This window comes from Fonsecaea pedrosoi (genome assembly GCF_000835455.1).
Source record: "Fonsecaea pedrosoi CBS 271.37 unplaced genomic scaffold supercont1.6, whole genome shotgun sequence".
In the NCBI taxonomy this organism is placed as follows: Eukaryota; Fungi; Ascomycota; class Eurotiomycetes; order Chaetothyriales; family Herpotrichiellaceae; genus Fonsecaea; species Fonsecaea pedrosoi.
The window spans coordinates 2804514-2825461 of NW_013550610.1; the positions used below are offsets into that span (position 1 = coordinate 2804514).

Below are 20948 nucleotides of genomic sequence, written 5' to 3' on the forward strand. Positions count from 1 at the left end.
CAAAGATGTACGGCTTGTTCGATTACAGAGATGGTCAAACGAGAGTGGTTGAGATGACCAGAGAATGTACATGTGCTAAAGGAAACCATTGATAGCGAGTGAGCAATACAGAAGGACAAACACAGCGACAGGTAGACACAAGAACTGGGTAACGACAAGACAAGGATCGGAGGAGGTTTGGCTGTGTCACTGTGTCGCCGTGTGCTTCGAGTGTGGAGAGGCCACAACAAACGATTCGTGGCTTGTCCGATGGAGTTCTATCCCAAGTGTCTGGATTGGCTACGTTGCGGGCCTAGCGCATCATACAGGAGAAACAAGAGGCCACCCTCCAGAGGCGAATAAAGATATCCTCCGAACCCAATTCAATGTTTTTTTGCTTCTGTTTTCCCGCCTTCTCCTGAGTCCCATAGTTGACGCGTACAAGTTGAGCTAGGGACCTCCTGAACCGGTCTTTTTTTTTTTTTTTTTTTTTTTTTTTTTGAAGAAATCGAGTTGCTTGTATCATTGTGTGTGTGTGTGTGTGTGTTCGCACACAGATTTTGACTTCGAAATGGTACTCCGAAAACAGGTTGATGGACAACAAAAGATTACCGGTTCGCGCAGTCCGTGGTGAGATCTCGTCTGGTCCAACTGCGCATGTGAGAGGCTCGGTTGTGGCTAAGCAGCACACCAGTGATGCTCTCTCATCGAGTATTTTTAAACACTGGTGTCCCTTACATAGAGTTGCGCTTGTCTGGACAAATCAACCTATCACCATTGACCTTTGTTGAAACTACCACACCCATCAACTTGAGTAACTCGCCTCTGGTGTCGATGCCGTAGGGATGGAATCGAGTTGAGCTAAGATAGGACGGCGAATCTGCACCCCATATGGTAACGATGATTTGTGAGTAGATGTATACAAGTAGATGTCCGGGAGGATTGGACCACCTGAACAATGTCTCACTCTTCCGAGGGCAAAGAAACATGACTTGCCGTATAGAGGATGGATTCATGCTTGTACATACTTGGTACATGTTCGTGCTCCCCGATGTGATCGAATTCGGGCCTGCAGTCATCCGGAAAGGAACAAACTGGTGACTAGTACGTGCACAGCATCACTCATCTGACCACCCTTGCACGTTGTATTTGTGCCAGGCAATGCGGCGGCCAGCCTGAGTTTGGGGTGATTGTGTATTATTCAGTAGCATGGACTCGTACCAGGACAGTGTGTGCCGGATCGTTTTGTTAGTTGGGTATGTGGGCTTGCCGCGCCTTTCCGAAGCCAATTTTCAGTTTCGTTGCCCTGGACGTGGATCCCTTACCTAGCAGGGTAGTGTACTCATCTGAGTAGGTACAGTACAAGAGTCAGGGAATAATAATGAACCAGGTTCTTCTCCAGGCGCCACATAGGCAGCCTCTTCCTCGGGAGGTACCACACCACGCAGTCAGTAACTTGGAGGCGCCTACGAATCCCTCCAAGCTTGCATCACCTGCCAACTCGTAATGGCGGGTGGGCCGACGAGAACCTCGGGCACGCCCGCACTTTAATTCGCCCCCCAATGGGCCACCCTTGCTCGACACTTTGGCAGCCATGGGAGCCTAATCCCCTTGGATCTGGGTCAGAGCCAGGAAAGATCTCCTGCATGCTCCATTCTCCCTGCATACGTACATATGTGTGTGTACCGAGTATGCCAGACATGCATCTGCTTTGGTGCTACCCAGGGGACAAAACAAATCCCAGTGGACGTCAAAGGGTCTCGGTTTTTGTTTGCAAGACAAAGTGTCCTCCTATTTTAGCCACGCAAAATAAAGACGCCGCCCACTGTCCGTCTGTTAGAAAAAGGGGAACGGACCCTCAATAATAGGAAAAGCGAGGGAGAATAGGCACGTCAAGTAGAAGGCAGTAGTCATTCCTAGTCTAGTAGTCGTCGAAGAGATGCCAGCAGTGGGGATGGCTAACGTGCTCTAGCCCTCTACCACCCTCGCTCCCTTACCAGCATCTCCTCCATCGAAATTCTTAGCCGTGGTCACACTCAATTCACTCACTGGCAAGCCTCTCGTCCCTCTCGTCCCTCCCGACCCTCCACCCTTCCTTTCCGAATTGTTTCGCTTCCTTGTTCATACTGAGCCGTGCATCTGTGCTTCATTCTGTCACTTTCCCGCTGCTGGGACGTCGTGTCGACCTCTGTTCATCTCGAAACAAGCATTCTCTTTTGGAGCCCGCGCCTCAAGCTGGTGGCGCTACATATAACACTACAGCATTCCTTCTAAGACCTCTTCAGCGCGGGCCCTCCAGGAGATCAAGCCCCCTGTTGCTTTCGTTTTTATTACGGTCGGGAAATTCACATTCCAGAGTCTCGCCAGCTGGCTCTTTTTTGACTCTGCAACCATCTGTTCAGTTGTCCGGCGAACGAAACTATCCTCCTTGAGCCAACCTTCCCTCACTTCCCATTCCACGAATCTCCTCCAGATGTCGGTATTCTAGGACACTCTCCTCTGCGTCAAGATGGCTGAACTAGCGAGCCACCCTCTCCCTCCGACTCCCCCACCTGCCATCTACTCTCCTCCTCTGCGAAGCGAGAGTCCTCGGATCATGGAACCTATGGAAGAGCGGGGAAATGTACATATGTCTACATTCAAGCAAGGTAGTTCTCAGTCGAGACAGATGAGCTATCCTTCGATATCCATGTCTCCAGCGGACACAAGACCAACAGACGATGTACACGCTCTCGCAGATGCTGCTGCCGGAGTGCAAATTCATCCTCCCGAAACCGCCATGTCCAGAACTCCTGATCCTGTGGCACCAAATAGGACACTGACTCCTCAGCCGTCCTTGCACCTCGATCCCAATAGGCTCTCACCGACACCTCAGGCAATGTTTCGAGGACGACCTGGAGATGGCGAGCCAGTGGTTGCTGACCATCGAAGAGTTTCTTCAGAAAATTTGTCTTCGAGGGACGGCATCGAATTGACACCGTTTCAAAAGAAGTCCATGCGGCACGCGTCAACCTCTGCCATTGAGTCAGACATCCCTGCTGCCACTTCGGAGCCATTACGGTATCACCACCAGTGGGCAGAGGATGCCGAAATGTCAGCGTTGAACAAGCGAGCCTCGAGGTTAACCGTTGCCACTGACGGTTCTGGAGGAGACAGCGTTCGCAATAGCATCTATGGCAGAAGCATGCAAAGACCTGATTCGGGATTCTCGAGCACATCCGACTTCCGCGGGCGGACCAACTCACCACATGCCTCTCCCGCCGGTCGACCTGTCTCGCGCGGCTCTAGGTCACCCGATACGCGGCCACTCTCTTACGTCGATCTTCTGAATGTCCCATATCCCCAACCTGCGCCGAGCGGAGCAGAGAATCTGGTGAACTCAGGTCTCCGGTCGGTTGTCGGAGCCAATGCCTCATTGATGTCAACGAGGAAAACACTGGACATGTATCGAGCAAACGTTAAAAAGACCCAGGACCCTGCTGTGCAATACGAATTTGCAATTTTCATGATCAGCGCGGCGCAAGAAGAGGGTTTAGAGTCTGACACAGTGTCGGATGCGGCACATTCTGAGAAATCACATACATCGGTGCGCGAGGATCTCCTAAAGGAGGCAAAGCATATTCTGCAAAAACTGGCAGACCGATCATACCCCTTTGCCCAGTACTACCTCGCAGACGGGTACGCTTCGGGGCTATTCAACAAGGGCAAAGAAGACTGGGAGCGTGCGTTCCCACTATTTCTGGCGGCATCTAAACACGGTCATGCCGAGGCCGGGTACCGCACGGCATTATGTTACGAGTTCGGTTGGGGGTCACGGGTGGATGCAGCAAAAGCGGTTCAGTTTTACCAACATGCTGCAAGCAAGAACCATCCCGGTGCCATGCTTCGGCTAGGACGAGCATGTCTAACGGGCGACATGGGGTTGACTAAGCGATATCGAGAAGGTGTGAGATGGCTGAAGCGGGCGGCAGAATCTGCCGATTTCCAGTACAACCAAGCTCCTTTTGACCTGGGATGCCTCCACGAGACAGGCTTCGGTCCGGATGTGTTCAAAGACGAGGCGTACGCTGCCCAACTATACACAAAAGCAGCCGATTTAGGGCACGTCGAAGCGAACTACCGACTCGGCGAAGCATATGAATATGGACAGCTGAACTGCCCTCGAGACCCGGCTCTCAGCATCCATTTCTACACCGGAGCGGCTGAACGTGGCCATGCACTGTCACAAATGGCGCTGTGTGCATGGTACATGGTGGGCGTTCCCAACGTCCTGGAGAAAGACGAGGCCGAAGCTTATGAATGGGCCAAAAAAGCAGCTGAACAGGGCTTGGCCAAGGCGCAGTACACTGTTGGCTATTTCACTGAGATGGGCATTGGATGTCGCCGTGACCCGCTCGAGGCGAACGTCTGGTACGTTCGTGCGGCGGATCAAGGGGAAGAGAGGGCCAAACATCGCATTGCCGCCATCCGGGCAGCCGGCGCAGGAGCAGATCCTCTCACGGCGGCAGCTAGCAAGAAGACAGCGTTGACCACCAGTAAGAGCACGGGGAATATTGGACCTCAAGGTGAGAGAGTCTCTTTTTCCTTCGGCCACTGAAGACTTGCAACACTAACGTGGATACTAGCAGAAGGAGAAAAGAAGAAGAAATTTGGGATCTTTTGAGATGGGACACAAACAAGCACCAGCATACCGCGGGGATCCACCAATATTTTGGGATATAATCCACATTATGGCTGGGAGACTTGTCATTCGCATCAACATCGGCCACTGCGTGGGCTGGCCCTGTACTGTGTCTAGGGGCAAAGCAGGCGAACGGCGTACCCCTGGATTGCTTGCTTTTTTACGGACCACGATCAGCCTGGCTAATGTACGAGGGGAGAGAAAGAGAAAAGAGACATTTTTATTTCAAACGAAGCGAAACGCGAGAGGGCAGACGCATGATGTCGGCATTTCAAAGCATAGCGAGGCTGGACACAAAACAAAAACTCAAAAGAGAGATGTGATGTGACGTGATGTGATGGGTTAATCATGCATGGTCAGAAATAAAAAAAAATGTCAGAGGGAATCATCACATCAGACAGAGAGAGGGAGAGCTGACGATGAAATCAAATTAATTGGATGGATATCTTCTCTGGACGGTGGGTGGAAAGATGGGCATTTGATGGGTATGAAACAGGTTATTACTGTGGCCATCTTTCATTCGAAGGATTATGGTGGTTGCTAATTGCTACTGCTACTTCAACATCAACATGTGGAAGTGAAGACAAGAGAAGAATGACATGCATGATACGATATGATATGATATACCAGCAAGACAGAGAATTGCCTGGTACTTGTAGGCCAGCTCCGGTCGGCTCAGTCCAGCCCCCTTCCGAGACAATGTGCCAATCAAAGGTCTCATAAAGACAAGACCAACTGATATAGATGTAGATGAAGATTCAGGCAGCGTCGCGGTCTTGGACTTGTTCTCGTACTCGATATAGGCTTAATAGTGTACGTGGATACAAGGGCACGAGGGTGGAGGGTTATGTGTAGATAGGTATGAACTTGTATATTAATACACATATCGCTTATGTAAACAGTCACATGACAGGCCCACAGGGTCTCAGATATAACATGTCCGAGACATCACATGCGCATGCCCTTCAGAGATCACCCATTTCTGGGCAACAAGAATAATCAATCAATCATCCTTCCTTCCCTTGTCCGAGTTCCCCAATGAAAACGCCATTTTCTGCAAATGCAGCTCGCTTTTGTCCTGATCTGGGCTGATCTGATCTGACTTGAGAGGCTGACATGACCTCAGCTTAGGCTGAGTAAACGCCCACACTTCTCTTCCTTCTATGCCCTGCTCTCCCATGCGCATCCACCCAGGAAAAGGGGGTGACAGAATTTCCCAGCAAAAAAAAAAAAGAAGCAATCGGCAATGTCGCTTTGGAACTCCCCCTTTTTTAGCTCGAACAACATTTCTATCAGGTAAGGTCTTTTGATGAAGAGGACCCCGGGTGTTCAAGCCCGAATTCTTCATTCTCCCTTGTTGAACTTTGCGCGGATCTTGGCGCCAAAGTAATAAAACGAAAATGGAATGAGAACCATGGCGACGCCGATAAAGGCGAGCAGCCAGCTGGCCCACTGCAGACCAAGGCGGTGGTACATCTGGGTGGTGAAGAGTGGGAAGGCCGCGCCACCACCGCTCCGCAAAAACACCTTGGCGGCCAGCGCGCTGGCGGCGTATTTCTGGTACGAGTCGATGATGTAGTTGTTGACCGAGTAGTAGCAGAGCACCATGCCGAACCCAAAGGCGATGCCGCTCGACGCGGGGCCGACCCAGATGATACCCCGGTACGAGGTGGCGCCCAGGATGAACAGCGAGATGGGGATAAAAGGCGCGCCGACCATGGCGCCCATCAGACGGTCCTCGGCCGTTGGATCGCGCAGATGGCAGATTTTCTTGAATTGCTTCTCAAACTGTGGTGTCGCTACCAGGGCAAACGCTGCCCCGATGATGATGGGGATGAACATCAGTCCAATCTCCCCGTCGTTGTACCCATAGAGCTCGCCAAAGATGACCGGGTATGCGAAGAAGAAGGCGTACAGCATCGCGTAGATCAACACAATGTACATGCACATCAGATCCAGCACGGGCTCCGTCAGAATCATGTTGATGGGTCGCACCAGCGATGTCTTGACCACCTCCTTCAGCGTCAGCTTCGTCTTCTCCTGCTCGGTGATGATGTTCGGGTCGCCTGTCTCCTTGCGCAATCGAGCCGCCCGACGCTTGAGGATCACTGGCGCATATGTCTCCGGGATCAGTCCCATCACCACTAGCATGAAGCCCGCGTAGCCCAGATTGACCCAGAACAACAGGTTTAGCCGTCCTGAGCCGATGTTGATCCAGCCTGACACGATGGGACCAATGACAGGGCCTGCGTATGGTGCCGCGGCAAAGTAGGCGATGGCCATACCTCGCTCTTCAATGTTCCAGATATCCGCGATGGTGCCGCCGGCAAGAGAAAGGCCGGAGCTGGAAAAGACACCGCACAAGAATCGTGAGACCAGCAGACCGCCGATGTTGGGCGACAGCGCGCACGGAATGTTGAAGATAGTGTACAGGAAGAGCGAAATGATGTAGACGGGTTGTCGGCCGATGATCTCAGACAGGGGACTCCACAACAGAGGGCCCACGGCAAAACCGCAGACCATGATGGAGCAGGTCAAGATGGCGACTTCGAGCGAGACGTTGTACCTGTCCTCAATGAGGCCCAAGCCACCCGTAACCACCGACGAGCCGAATGCGACGCAGACGACCAGAGACGACGCGGCGATGGTAATGTACCACCGAAAAAGCCGCGACCAGTTGTGCGGGTTGTCGGGGTCGTTGATTTTGAAGGTGACGAACTCGACCGGCTCTTCGACCCCTTGCTTTTCGAGGTCCGGCTCTGAGGGTGTGCTGGCACGCGTCCGCCGCCGTGAAGCTACCGTTGTGACTCTCGATCGGATCTGCTCGAGGGTCTGCTGGGGTACGAGACCGGTTTCTGTCTCGAGCGTGTATTCTTCGGGGAAGATGGGCTGCTCGGGACGGCCGAGCTCGGGATAGTTGGGATCGAGGGGAGGAGGCGTTTCTGAGATGCCACGCTCTGCTAGAGTTTGTCGGGTCTCTGTGCGGAGAAGCTGGAGGTTGAGAGTCTGGTGTTGTGCGAGTTCAGGGCTGTGAGGGCCCTCGGGAGGATTCTCCCGCGTGACTTGTCGAGACATTGTGGTAGAGGGTGTTTAGTGTGTGTGAGGGTCAGAGGGTGTGTTTACTTCTTGCCCTATTGTGGTAAGTGATTGATATGGTGGTACTTTTTGCGTACAGTGCAATTGAATCGTGTCTCAATGCTATAATAGCAACAGCGAGACCAGCGGCAAAGGGCGGACATGCTGGAGTCATATATACTTCAATGGACTGGGCGGGCAAAGCAAGGCTGCGCCTGCGGTTTGAAGTCATCCCATATGATTTTTCCGCATCTGGTGAGCCGACATTTCTCCGCCGACGTATCGCCGTGCGCGATTTTGTCTGGCATCTGGTTGGGACAAATTGGATAAAGCAGAGCCATTCAGAGGCCAGCACACAACGTCATCGCCAATCCATGGTTTCCCAATGTGGCTTCGTCTCACTGCGCGTCGCTGCACTCTCTCTCATTGTTCTGCATCTCACGACCCCCTGTACAGCACATGCTTTTTCTGTGGCTCGCCTGCTTCGCGCACATTCTCCCGGATGGTACCTGGCCTCGCAAACGTTTGGCCGCACGTCAAGCGATTGGCTCTTCTCGTGCTCTTTTTGCGGTAGACTGCATCCAGAACCCCCTTATCGGTGTCAACAACCTCATGGTTACAGATTTGATTTTTTTTTTGGTTGTTGAGACACTTACGCCTCTCGCTTTCCTCATGGCGTCCACATGGCGGGTCAGCGTGAATGGCGGCTAGTGATGAGATAGGCTTCAATGCGCGAGTCCTGCAAAACCATCTCCTCTCCAGTGCTCGTCCTCTCTCTGTGCCACAAAGTCCATGTCTCAGGCTTGCGGCAAGCTGTGGAACAGATTTTCCCCCGCACTGCAGATCTCAGAGACAGGGTCGACGTTATCCCCATTCGGAGACAAAGCGTCGAATCGAGGCATATAGACAACCAATAGGATGTCTCCCATCCGGCCAGCGCCGCCGACTGGTCCCAGCTTCGGGCAGAGTTGGGAAAAATCACTAAGCACCACTCGTGGCTCAGGTCCCTTGGTGAGACATCCCCTTGGTGCTGGATAAGAGCGATTGACATAAGCTCCTCTTGCCAGATCCTCGTCAACTCCCTGGTTCAAGGAAAGATGAGTAACCCAGATGCGTGAAGCCACACAAACAAAGACGGGCATGACCTGAACGAGTTCCATGATCGCAAGTCACGCCCTTGTCGTATGAGGGCTAAAAGAGAGTTGCGCTGGTCTTTCTGCGACAAGGTTTGCTGGGCACCAATTATTTGGCACCAGAAATGGCACCTCCCGCTCGGGACCGACTCGCCCTGGGCTGGCCCTCTTGAGGGGGAGAAGTCCTTGGGTGGTCCTTGATGTTGGGGCCCTGGTTAATAATCTGTTTCATCTCTTCCGGACTACGTAGGATCTGGCTTGCAGTGTTCGATGATGTCGTTTCCCATCCTGTTCCAAGATTCTGCGCACGGCCAACAGATGCAGAAGCTGTAAGGTGCTTGTTCCTGGGTAGTCTCTGTTGGGGAGATGCTGCATATTTTGGGCTATTCCAGGGGTGTTCCGTCTGTCTCTTCTCGGGATGCAGCGTGAGGGACCAACACCGCTTAATAGTTGGATCGAAACCATTGACACTGGTGGGGACCCGAGGTCTTGATCTACCTGCCAAGTCTCACAGATTTGCACGCAGTCATCGATCCCTCCTTCACGACCCAGAAACTATACCATTGAGTTTTCTCACTTCAACGTCTTCAGTGAATGTGAATTGCCTCTCGACTGCTTTCTGACCCTCTAGGTACATAGACTAGGTCCGGTATCAATCGTTTCCCCCACCTTTGAAGACGACTTACAGTGTCAACAAGACGCGACCATGTCCTCTCACCCAGTCGTAAAGATTCACACTACACACCTCTGAAGAAAAAATCGGAGAGTTCAAGGATCCAAACCCCTTTTCGTGCCTTTTCATCAATCGAGTCAACTAAAGAACCGCCTCAATCCGACTGACTTGTCGCACATGTCCTTGGCCTTCCCCAGGAATCTTCCTTTGACCCTTGTGGACGAACCATGTCCCCGTAGAGCAGCCGACCTCCATTCCTACGACGTACAAGTACAAGCAAGACATGTATGCAGGCAAGAATCTTCTCGAGGACTTAATGGGCCATAACCAAGTCATATGCGTGAGCGGAGCAAGGCTCACGAGAACACCCACAAATCTCTCGGCTGCAAAGCAAAGAACAAGCTCCATGCCGGGTTGGACAGCCATAGTATATATACCCTCGAGGATGGCGAGCGCAGCAGAAACAAATATAAGGGAGGAAAGAAGCTGTGGCGTAGACAACCCCGTCTACTTAGATCTACCTGGAGGTAGTGGTCTAGGTCCATGGGCTTGGGGGACTTGTCGTGGTGAAAAAATATCCCAGGCAGCTGTACCAGCACTGTAGAATAAGAGGTCGCATTGCAAGATTTGATTCGATTCTCGTTCGTGTGCTTCGAGCAGATAGGTTCGAGGAGTGAGTCAGTTACGTTTTTGCAGTGAGACTCGACCCTCACCTCCGTAGTTCACTACACACCCACGCACAAACTAAAAAGTAATAAAATTGTGAGGTTGGTACTAGATACCTACCCTATAAAGCTACGTAGCCAAGTTACTTCATCTAAAAGTGACATACAAGTACAAGGAAAGAAAAAAAAAAAAAGGACGCTATCCGCCTGAATGTGGCGGCACCCGCTGCGAACTGTTAGAATTATTTTCCTCTAGAAATATTATGGCAGGTAAACGTACGAATCGAACCGGGATCGGATCGGAGCTGGACACGCCTTCAGCGTCAACTCGTTGAACGAGCGACAGGCGCAAACCACAACGATACATGCTGACCATTACACCATGCCACCGCCCTGATTTCAGGGCAATTTTGGCGACTCTAATATATGTTCTGTCTATATTGTGGTGCCGAGGTATATGCAGGTATTTAGTGGGGAACTCGGCGGGTCGGTGCCGAATGAGCGACTACAAGTATCGGGACTTTGTGCATGCCCATCTTATCTTATCAGTCCAGCACACGAAGCATCAACGTCGCATAGTGGTAGGAAAACTCTGTACATGTGAGTGTCAGGATTACTTGAAAAGCGTACAAAAGTGAAATCTTGGGGCTCAGAGGCGGTCCTTGATCATTATGGCTCATAGTCTGGTCGAAAAATCTCCCAGCGACACTTCTCAACTGCTCCGTAAATCTCCAAGTAAGATGAGAAACAGGAGGAACATGTAGACAAGGGAGAGACTCGCCCGCGGCTTGAACAACTCCCTGTTCATCCCGAGACTAGCATCCTGAAGGAATCCATAGAGGACATGTCCAAAATGGCGGGATATGCATGTGCCCTTTCCTTTGAGGATCTTTGTAGTAGTTGATGATTCCAAATTCAATCTTGGGCACGACCACGAGACTCAGCTGCGTCACCCTCAAGATCGACCCCAGAGCCAATACTAACATCGGGGTATAGGGGTCCGGGTGATACCGTCGGGACGAGGACAACGACAACTGTGCTCGCATATCTGTTGACAGATGTCCTCAATTCACTATTTCCTGTTTGACCTACCCCCCGCGCTTTTCGCATCGAGTGTACATATCAAGTGCTGGGGACACCTCGATACTATTGACCGACTCAGATATGGATGAGATGCCATCCAGTCGTGTTGGCACCACTCTGGAAACTTGTGCAAGAAAGTTCAGTCTCTGTATGGACGGTGTTGTGTTTTCATTGCAAGTGGCATCAACTTCGACGTCGACATTTCAATATCACCCCTTGGAATTCCCGCGGTCATTCTTCGACCCAAAGGTATTGTTCTCAGCTGCAAAAGTTGCGCTTGGTACGTAGGTCGACCGATAATCAAGAGCATCGGGTGTATCTCAAGGATTCTCTACGGCCTAAAGCTCCATTCGACCATACAGGCCACGAGGATGAATCTTTTGTAGATTCGTTGCTGATTCGAAGGAACTGGATGGAGATAGCCAGACTCAGAGAGTAGCATGGGCATCATAACGAAACACCGGGGCCGCAAGAATGTGGCGCGGCTAGCTGGTCGACCCCTGCGGTCAATCTTGTGCAAATTTGACCATACTCACTCACCCGCCTCGTGCCACCAAGAGTCAGGTCAGGATCAGCATGAATGCCTCTTCAAGGTGGCAATTTTCTATCAATAATGATCGCTTGAATCGTGCGGAAGGTAGCACAGTCGGTATCCGGATCAACTTGACTCGCAGATGCATCACTGGGTCGTAATAGTACCACAAAAAGGGACAGCCAACTTTTACTTCGAATATGGGAACGACATATTCGAAAACTCAATATACCTTGTAGAACACTGAGTTGAGCTCCGTCAGCTATAGTTGAAAGCGACCGCCCTAGGGCCATGTGTGGCTGGGCGAGAAGTACGACCCATCCGTGGACCGAGAAAGGGCTCGGATCCAGAAATACTCGCCTCGCCCATTACCTAATTGAAGGTGTTCTCGGCTTCATGCAAGGGGATATAATCGGAATTGATACCTACACCCCCTTGTCTTTAGGTATCCCGGTTTTCTGAGTGGCTTCTTCGGTTTCGTGTCGTCCGTGTTTTCCGGGAAATACCAGCGATGCAACATCGTCTGCATATTCCTGCCCAGAGTTGTTCCAACATCGGCACTCTTTTTGGCACGTAAAGAGCTCAGGTTGATGTGATGTCTGATCTAGACCGACCCCGAATTCAGTATTAGGTCTTGAATCCCAGTCCGGAAAGCAGGGAAATAGTGGCGATTGATGGTGAAACAACGACCAAGGCCCCTCTTATTGCACCACATTCTTTCGTGTTGATCTCTGCAAGCTGTGGTGTCACTTATGTAAGTGTGACACTTCATTCCAATGATTGACCCGCACTAGGCGTCCCGTTAATTTGGCACCGCACTACTGCTGCCTCTCAGTCTTGACCCTCTGGCGTCAAACTGGAGACACCTTGAGTTTACGCACGGAGGAGGCCGAAATGTTATTCTGTCTGATGATAAGGTTGGTCTAGACCGCACTAACAGACGATCAAATGTCACTGACCGAGAATCGTTAGGACAATCATCAATTGAAAATCTCAATGGCGCGGGTATGCTCGCCGATGGTGCTACCAGGACTGGGAAGGCATGCAAGGAACTGGTGTCAGGCTAACGCAGTTCAGATGGCTTTGGAACAAACTCAAACAATTGGGCGCATGATTCCAGAACACGAGAGCTCGGCCGCCCTACCTTCAGTGATGAACGATACATCGAGCACAAGGAAGAGCCAGGGTTTGCGGGGAACAGATACGACAGAAAGTGACAGGTAGTGAAATGTATTGAAAAGCAACTGGAGCAGGGGTGTCAATGACCAGTGAAGTGGATGAATGTGGGAGGAGGTTGCATGAGGGCGCAGGATGGCGCAAGCATGGAGCAGGGAGCATGGCAGATTTGTGGCGCTAGCGCAATGATCCATCGTAAAACTGCACTCAATTCTACGGTGCATCACAAAATCCCTGCGCCTCGTCCCACCATTTTGAAACTTTCGACCTCGACCATGCACGACACGCACCCACCAGAGGGCTTCGCACTCGCCGAGAGTTACCCGTTTCCATCCACTCGTCGATTATGGACACGCCATGCTCTCTCTTTCCAGCACCATGACCCCGGGTTGCCTCACATCTCGGCCGTTTGGAGACCCAGGTCGGAAGCCTCGCACCATCTGCCGGACAGGCATTCCCCGTCCATCCACTCTGCACCATCAACTAACCTCCCGTTTTGGCTGTTGGACTCTGCAATCGCTTGCGATTCCTACAAACAGCTATATGCTTGTCACTCAAGCCCTGCTTCCTTCTGATCGAAAGGACCAAATATGACCGCAAACGCCGCCTCTTTGCCAGCGGGCTTGTAACGTGCTTCCTTTGCCTTTTGTCTTGTGTCCAAGATGCCTCGAGAGTCTGTGCCGGACCGCAACAGTCGTCCAAAACGCAACAAGACAGAGTTGGCTTGTGACACGTGTCGAAAGAGAAAGTCTCGATGTGATGGCGGCCGTCCTTCATGTTCCCACTGTGTGTCCACGCAGCTGGAATGCGTCTATCGTCCTCCTTTGGTCAGCCTGGAAACGTAGGTAGCCTCGCCGATCGCTGCTTGAAGAGAGGACTGTTACACTGACCCGAATCCCAAGTGATGCATCTCTACTGGTTCGTCTCACACACATTGAGACGCGGCTACATGCCCTTGACCATGGTCGCACAGATTGTGCACTTGCGGCTTCTCCTGCTCAAGAGACTTCCGTTATCAAGCTTTGGCCACAAGTGCCACAGTTCCACCACGCTGCCGCACACAAAATGTTCAACTACTGGACAAACCTTCGGCTCAACCTTGATATCCCCGGTTTGGAGCCTCTTGAATACGTCGGCCGAGTGGACGACAACGACACAGGTCTCTTTAGCGCAGGTTTCGAAACCTCAGTTGCCGCAGAGATTTCTGCTTCCGTGGTGGTCAAAGGTATCGAGTCCATGTTTGCAATCATGAACAATCTGCCTTTCGTCCTTAGGCATCTCTTTTTGTCTGGAGGACTGGCGAAAGAAGTGTGTCTCGACTTGTTTAATCGACATTTATATGCTTCACCCGGGCACGACGTCATCCTCGCCTTCAAGACGCAATCTATCGAGGAGCTCCTCGTGCAAGCCATTGCTCTCAAACACATGGCCATCATTGCAAGGGAGATAGTGCTGGGTGACAAAGCAGATCTCTCCTTCCGGCATGCTCTTCAACAGATGTGGGTGGTGCAAGCTCACCAAAGCCCGCAGGCACTGCCCTTCAGGTTCTTGTTTGTCATCATGCTGCTCTACTTGTATGGAAGACCATATCATGCCTTGGGCATCCTACAAAATATTGAACCCCTTGTCTATAATACCGCCCCTAAACCTGACGATGGCTTGTAAGGGTCCGTTCGAACGCTTGTTAAGTACATCACTGACTACGTCTCCAGTGCTGCCAAACTCCAATATGAAGCTTGCCTATATCAGTATTATCTCCTAGAAAGGTATTCCCAAACTGTTCGTCGTTCTGGTTGCGTTCTAATGTCGGCCAGCGATATCCTGAGCGAAGTGGATGGAGTACCGTCAGAGCGCCTGCATGCCATCATTGTCACTGCCCTCACTCAAGACATGGCAGTCACCTTTCCAAATGTATTTACGAACGCACTAAGTGCGACGTCGGTCGAGAATCACCATTCGCGGGAGCTCCAGGCACACTTGCAGCTCAGGGCCTATATGAACACCATTCTAGAACACATGTACAACATCGATCGAGCCTATTGCCGCCCAAGACATGTTGCGGCGGTTGTTACCGATATTGCCCGGCGTCTGGATCTGTGGTACTGGACCCTTCCCCTGACTATGAGATTTCCTCGACACCCGTCTTCCTTCTGTTTGGCCTCCGAAGATATGTCGCACATCATGGTAAGCCAAGAATCCTTTTCTGCCACGCACGATTCTCATGTTTCCAGGACGAGTTGAGTTTTCGATACTACGCAACTATATTCCTTGTCAATCGCCCTATATTGTACCACGTGCTGCACGTGAAATATGAAAACGCGGTCAACTCCTCCAACCCTGATCCTGCTGGATACGATCCGATCCAGGATTCGTGGGTGTTCGAGTCTTGCCACAACTGCGTGCAGAACGCGACCATGATTATTCTTCTGCACTCAAGAAGACAGCAAACCGGCCGCCACGAATATTTGGAGAGTTGGTGCAATCTCCAGCACCTTGTCGCCGCATATGCAACCATCCTTCAGGTTCAGACATCGGCGATCTCAATCCTTCTACAAGGCTATGGAGATCCGGATCACTTACTTGACCTTGCCGAAGTTGTGCTTGAGAAAGGCTTGAACAGGCCTGCCAATATTCGCGAATCGTTGGACATTCTTCGAAACATTCGACAAAACTTTAAGAGGAGTACACCACCCACTCCATGGACGGGCAATGGCTGTGTGGCTTCACCTGTCTACTCTGTCGCGAGCCACAAGAGCCAGGTCGGCCATCAGAGCTAGCGCTTCGTTACTTTAATCTAACTTATACGGAATCCCGGCATCATCAGGGAGTATTTCCCGATTGTGTTGATCGCCAACTCCTCCAGCAGGTCAGCTCTCATCCAATCCATCCCCCGGACGGATGTCACTTTCTGAGATGACACCACCGTTTTTTGCTAGTCTAGGTGCCAAGCTCAGTTTGCCCAGGACAGCAAAGGAGGAGGCTCCGCCAGCCGCGGGAATATTGTTGGCCAGCCCCTGTTTGCACGCAAATGCCAAGATTGCAAACTTGATGGCTTCCTTGAATGGGGCAGGAAGCCCATATTCATCGCTGACGCGAAGGTCTACACCGTGTAGGGCCAGCATCCCCTTTAGGTGCCTCATGAGTGTATCGTTCTTGGTACCACCTCCACTGGCAACGACCGTCTTTACAGCCGCTTTGGGCAGAATGAATTCAACCAGCGATCGCTCGATGGCCTTAGCCGTGAAAAGTGTGAGAGTCGACAACAGATCCTCGGTCGATGCAGTTCTGTAATCGTGCAGGATTGTGTCCACATGCTGGCCCCCGAAGTCCAGGCGCCATGCCGAACGAGGTGGATTCCGGAGGAAGAATTGGTGACCTTCAAGCCTCTCCAAAAGCGTGGGAATCACTTGGCCTCTGGCTGCCAATGCACCCTCAGCATCATATGGCTTGCCTTCTCGAACTTTCATCACATGGTCTATCATAACGTTACCCGGACCAGTGTCGAATGCCATCATCTTCTGCCGTTCTGCAGCAGCAAGCTGCAGATTGGCAATGCCACCGATATTCAGTGAAACAACGGGCCCTTCATTGCGGAATGAGCAGAAATCGAGGTATTGCATGAGCGGAGCCCCTGAACCTCCCAATGCATGGTCAATCGGGCGGAACTGGGTGACAGTTGTGATATTCGTCAGAGCTGTGACAACACCTGACTCGACGATGAATAGACCGCATGCAAATCCGCCCTTTGTCCATCGCTCAATCAGGCTTTGGCTTGCGCTTGCAACATATTCTCGTTGCCTGTCTCTGTCGGGAGGCTCTTGGTAGACTGTTTGGCCGTCATAACCGACAACATCAATATCTTCTGGTCTCATTCCCACTTTGTCGAGCAACTTCTTGGTTATCTCGGCATAGGCAGCACCTGCAGCATAGTTTAGCCTGCAGAGGTCAAACACTGGGAGATCATTGGAGAAAGCCCGCAAAATATCGGCCTGCAACTCCTCTGGCAATGGTTCCGAGATGCCGTGTATATACCTTGGGCGACTCGGATGGCCATCTGAGGCAATATCGACACTACACAGCACAGCGTCGATTCCGTCGAAAGAGGAACCACTATTAAGCCCAATGATGTAAGGCATCCTTCCTGTATTTATAACGACGTTCGCGTTAGAAAGCCTTGTTGGACCGGTCAAAACCAACTCAAGCTCAAGTTTCAGGAACAGAGATCGATCGGAGGCTGTTCTTGTGAGGTTTACGCCTCGTAGCCTTAGGAGATTGTTGGCTCAACAGATCCAGAGCGGAACTATAGCGATGCTATCTGGCTCGCTGGATATCGAACCATATGCCGACAGCACACGGACTTTTGTTCCCAGGGTCTTCGGGCAAGCGAGCAAATTTCCCATCGGCGAATGACGAGAGAATCACTCGGAGAATTCAGTCGGCCCGATTGGAGGTCTACCAACTGGTGCATTCCGGAGTTTGTACTCGTATACTGAGAGAAGGACAACACATATGGCAACATACTTCGTGCACGACTGGATGCGTTCGGTTGTTGTTCTCGGAGCTTCCATCCTTCCCCGACAGCAAGCAAATTTTGCTCAGGCTGATAGAGGACCCATTCTATGGTGTTTGGCGCGAAATATGAAGGTGGACAGTCTAAGCTGTCCGCGAGTGAGAGTGGACGAGATGGTGACATGACAGATGAGAGAAGCCTACATCGATGTGGGAGGGACCGAACCCAGTGACCTCAAAAGAGTCCCGCTTGACCGTGTTTCTCATCATCATCATTCATTCGGGATGCAATCAGGCCATAGAGGAGTCAAGAGTGAGGCAACACTGATGCTTCTCTTGGACAACGATGTCTGGCGAGCTGGACCCAGGTGTTACGGTCTCCTGGCAATTTCAAAGCGGCAGCGCCATGCGTCCTGTGCCTGTTCCACCATCACCACGAGCTAGTCGCCATCTCTCATATAGAGGCAAGCTTGGAAGACATACCTGTGGTACCCCTGTCAGCCATTCTTCATTCCGTTGTGTCCGTTCGTCGGCGGGTCTGGCCAGAGGGGCAATCCTAGGGTATACTAGGCGAATCCCCAAAGCCCTGCAAGTCCAGGTCAGGCCCCCTATTCAGCCAAGTTGCGTCTAGCTCGGAGATTCCTAGGACCTATCAACGCCCGTATCAACCGTCCTTCACCATCCGAACTCAAAACATCCTTGCTGTGGGTGACGCCACTACCCGTTACCAAAATCTCTGCAGTCTAGGCCATGACCGGCGGCAGACACCTAAGTTGGGTGAGTGCTAACCACCACCCACGGTCTTTACCATCCTGGGTCAAAGCACCGAGGGATTGCTACCTATCATGATAGACATTGAATGGTCCCGCTTGCACCGGTTCCTTTTGCCCAAGTATCAGATTGACAACCCTCTATATTATCTCCATGTCTCGGACAATTGTTTGCACGGCAGCTGGAAACCGAAGATGCCATGATGAAGATGCAGTTGTTCGACATCAATTGGGGGCATCACAGATGGGCCATCTTCTTCTGTGCTGTCTCCAGCCTTGGTGCACTTTGTTTTGGCTACGACCAGATATACTACACTGGAGTCTTGGGGATGACAAGATTTGTGCACGACTATGGCACCACCCATGATAAGGAGGGAGGCATTGCCTTGACCACTACCTTTCTGTCCCTCACGGCCTCGATCATTTACGTGGGAGAACTTATCGGTGCCCTCCTCGCCGCTCCGATCAATGACTTCTTTGGCAGAAAGGGCGTCTTTTTTGGTGCTTCGATTTGTATCATTGCCGGTGCCATCACGCAATGTGCCGACCAGGGCTCCATGGGAGTCATTTGCCTGGGTCGGATACTGATCGGTCTCGGGATTGGTCAGTTTACAGTGACATGCCTCCTGTATATTGGGGAGGTTGCACCGCAAGCCATTCGAGGTCCGGCTCTGATGATGTTTCAATTCATGCAGTCGTGCTCTCAACTTGTCGGCTCAGGGATCACGCAGGGTACGGAATCCATCAGCACCACTGCTTCATACCGTATTCCCATGGGGTTGCTGGCTTTGATGCCGCTGGTGATGCTCGTGGGGCTGATCTTCATCCCCGAATCTCCGGTCTGGTACATTCGACGAGGTCAATCGGAGAAAGCCGCCAAAGCGCTCATGAAGATCAACCGAAGCATACCAGGATACACACCAGATGACGATGTCGCAGCCTTTATTGACATTGTCGAGACTGAACGACTTCGAGAAGCAACGACATCGTGGACGTCACTGCTGAAAGACCCCATTGAACGACGAAAGCTCATCTACTCATGCGGTGCAATGGTGGCGCAACAGATCAACGGTATTCAGTTCTTCTACTCGTATGGTGTTGTATTTGCCCAGTCGATCGGCATCAAGCAAGCCTTCACGATTTCTGTCATCACCAACACACTCCAGGTCATTGCGGTGGGCATGTCGGTCCTGCTTGGCAATAAAGTACGTCGTCGCTCGACCCTCCTGGTCACGACTATCATGATGATTGTGGCATATCTCATCATCGGATGGCTCGGAGCTGGACCATACACAAAGACTAGTTTTAGCACAACCATCGTGGTCATCTCATACATTGTCATTGTGGCGTTCAACTTTGGTCACGGTCCGCTGGCATTCACTATCGCGACCGAGATGGCCGTGGGACCCAATCGCAACAAGATCATGAGCTCGTCGATTGTCTCGTTCTTTTTCACGGTATGGGTGATCGCCTTTACAAGCCCGTATATCTACTACAACGGTGGATTGGGTCCCATGTTGGGCTTCGTGTACGCCGGGACCACATGCATAACGCTTGCGTATGTGTGGTTCTGTGTGGGTGAGACAACCGGACGGAGCCACTTGGAGATTGAGCTGTTCTTCCAGAAGCACCTCTCTGTGCGCAAGTGGCAGACATATCGGTTCAACACCCTCGACATCGTCTCTGAAGAAACCCGAGTTGCACTGAATATGGGGGTTAGGCGGAATAGAGCCAAGGGACAGACACTGACCGAGTTGAATGCCGCCAATATGTCGACAGAAAACCAAGTCACCAGCCCTAGCACTGGGACTATTAACAGCAGCGCTTCACAGGAGAAGAAGGATCAGAGTTTTCAGGAGGTGGGATGCAGGGATATCTATGGTCAACTCTCCAATCTGCTTTGTCGAGGAGAATGGGTCGAGGCAAACCAGGAAGACGTATCAAAGGTCTAGTACCACGGGAGTTCAGGCGAGCATCAAAAGGCGAATTGGTATGGGTTCCAACAGAAATCCGTAGGCTACCGCCACTTGAACACCAACAGGGAGGGAAGGTTTCCAGAGTTATCGACAACCAACCCGACCGCGTCTCGGGGAGTTTTTCCCTGGAATTTTTGTCTTCACGGAGACGGGATAAGAGGTGAAGATTTGGACCCATCCTTCCCATCCATCCTTGGCTTCTCCTGAGAAGGATCCTTGTTTCTGTGCGACGGAGGGCTTGTTCGGTTTCAAAAGTTGCGGTACCTTTTGTTATTTGTGCTATGGGAAAGGCGTGTCGAAATCAGTGCAACGAGATATGAGATATGGAATGCGGGATATGGGACACGAGATACGAGAAAAGGGCATGGCATGACATGGCAAGGCTGATCAGGGCCAGGGAAAATGAATACTAGTGGTATTTTTCAGGAGAAGATATTTTTTCTGTCCGTAGAGGGATATTAATGATCGATTCGAATCGCATTCGTCGTCCCCTGTCCTGATGGGGAAAGAGTAACCTCATAATATGATACGTTGATATGAAATGATCTGACGTGGGTTACGATGTGACATGAAACGACGTGATAGATGCATACAGTGTGAGATTTAAGGGACTGTATACCTGACTATCTATGAAGGTATATGTACAAAATCCTACGTAGATATAGGACTAAACATGTCCTCTATCATAGATAGGCA

General features: G+C 51.4%; 5 protein-coding genes across 5 annotated transcripts; 3 read left to right on the top strand and 2 right to left on the bottom strand.

Annotated features, from left to right (window-relative positions):
- Window positions 1–2488: 2488 nt before the first annotated feature.
- Window positions 2489–4642, top strand: Z517_09851 (uncharacterized protein; the record flags this gene model as incomplete). The annotated part of the gene is made up of 2 exons (XM_013425759.1): window positions 2489–4544; window positions 4605–4642. 2 exons carry the CDS (start codon window positions 2489–2491, stop codon window positions 4640–4642), a joined length of 2094 nt encoding a protein of 697 aa, XP_013281213.1.
- A 1362-nt stretch (window positions 4643–6004) lies between these two features.
- Z517_09852 (uncharacterized protein) lies at window positions 6005–7735 on the bottom strand (the record flags this gene model as incomplete). Its single annotated transcript, XM_013425760.1, has 1 exon — window positions 6005–7735. The coding sequence occupies one exon, from the start codon at window positions 7733–7735 to the stop codon at window positions 6005–6007; it is 1731 nt and encodes a 576-aa protein (XP_013281214.1).
- Window positions 7736–14062: 6327 nt separating this feature from the next.
- Z517_09853 (uncharacterized protein) lies at window positions 14063–15774 on the top strand (the record flags this gene model as incomplete). Its single annotated transcript, XM_013425761.1, has 4 exons — window positions 14063–14658; window positions 14710–14763; window positions 14812–15181; window positions 15229–15774. The coding sequence occupies 4 exons, from the start codon at window positions 14063–14065 to the stop codon at window positions 15772–15774; spliced, it is 1566 nt and encodes a 521-aa protein (XP_013281215.1).
- Window positions 15775–15864: 90 nt separating this feature from the next.
- On the bottom strand, window positions 15865–17133 carry Z517_09854 (uncharacterized protein; the record flags this gene model as incomplete). The annotated part of the gene is made up of 1 exon (XM_013425762.1): window positions 15865–17133. One exon carries the CDS (start codon window positions 17131–17133, stop codon window positions 15865–15867), a length of 1269 nt encoding a protein of 422 aa, XP_013281216.1.
- A 1346-nt stretch (window positions 17134–18479) lies between these two features.
- Z517_09855 (uncharacterized protein) lies at window positions 18480–20228 on the top strand (the record flags this gene model as incomplete). The annotated part of the gene is made up of 1 exon (XM_013425763.1): window positions 18480–20228. The coding sequence occupies one exon, from the start codon at window positions 18480–18482 to the stop codon at window positions 20226–20228; it is 1749 nt and encodes a 582-aa protein (XP_013281217.1).
- Window positions 20229–20948: the final 720 nt, after the last annotated feature.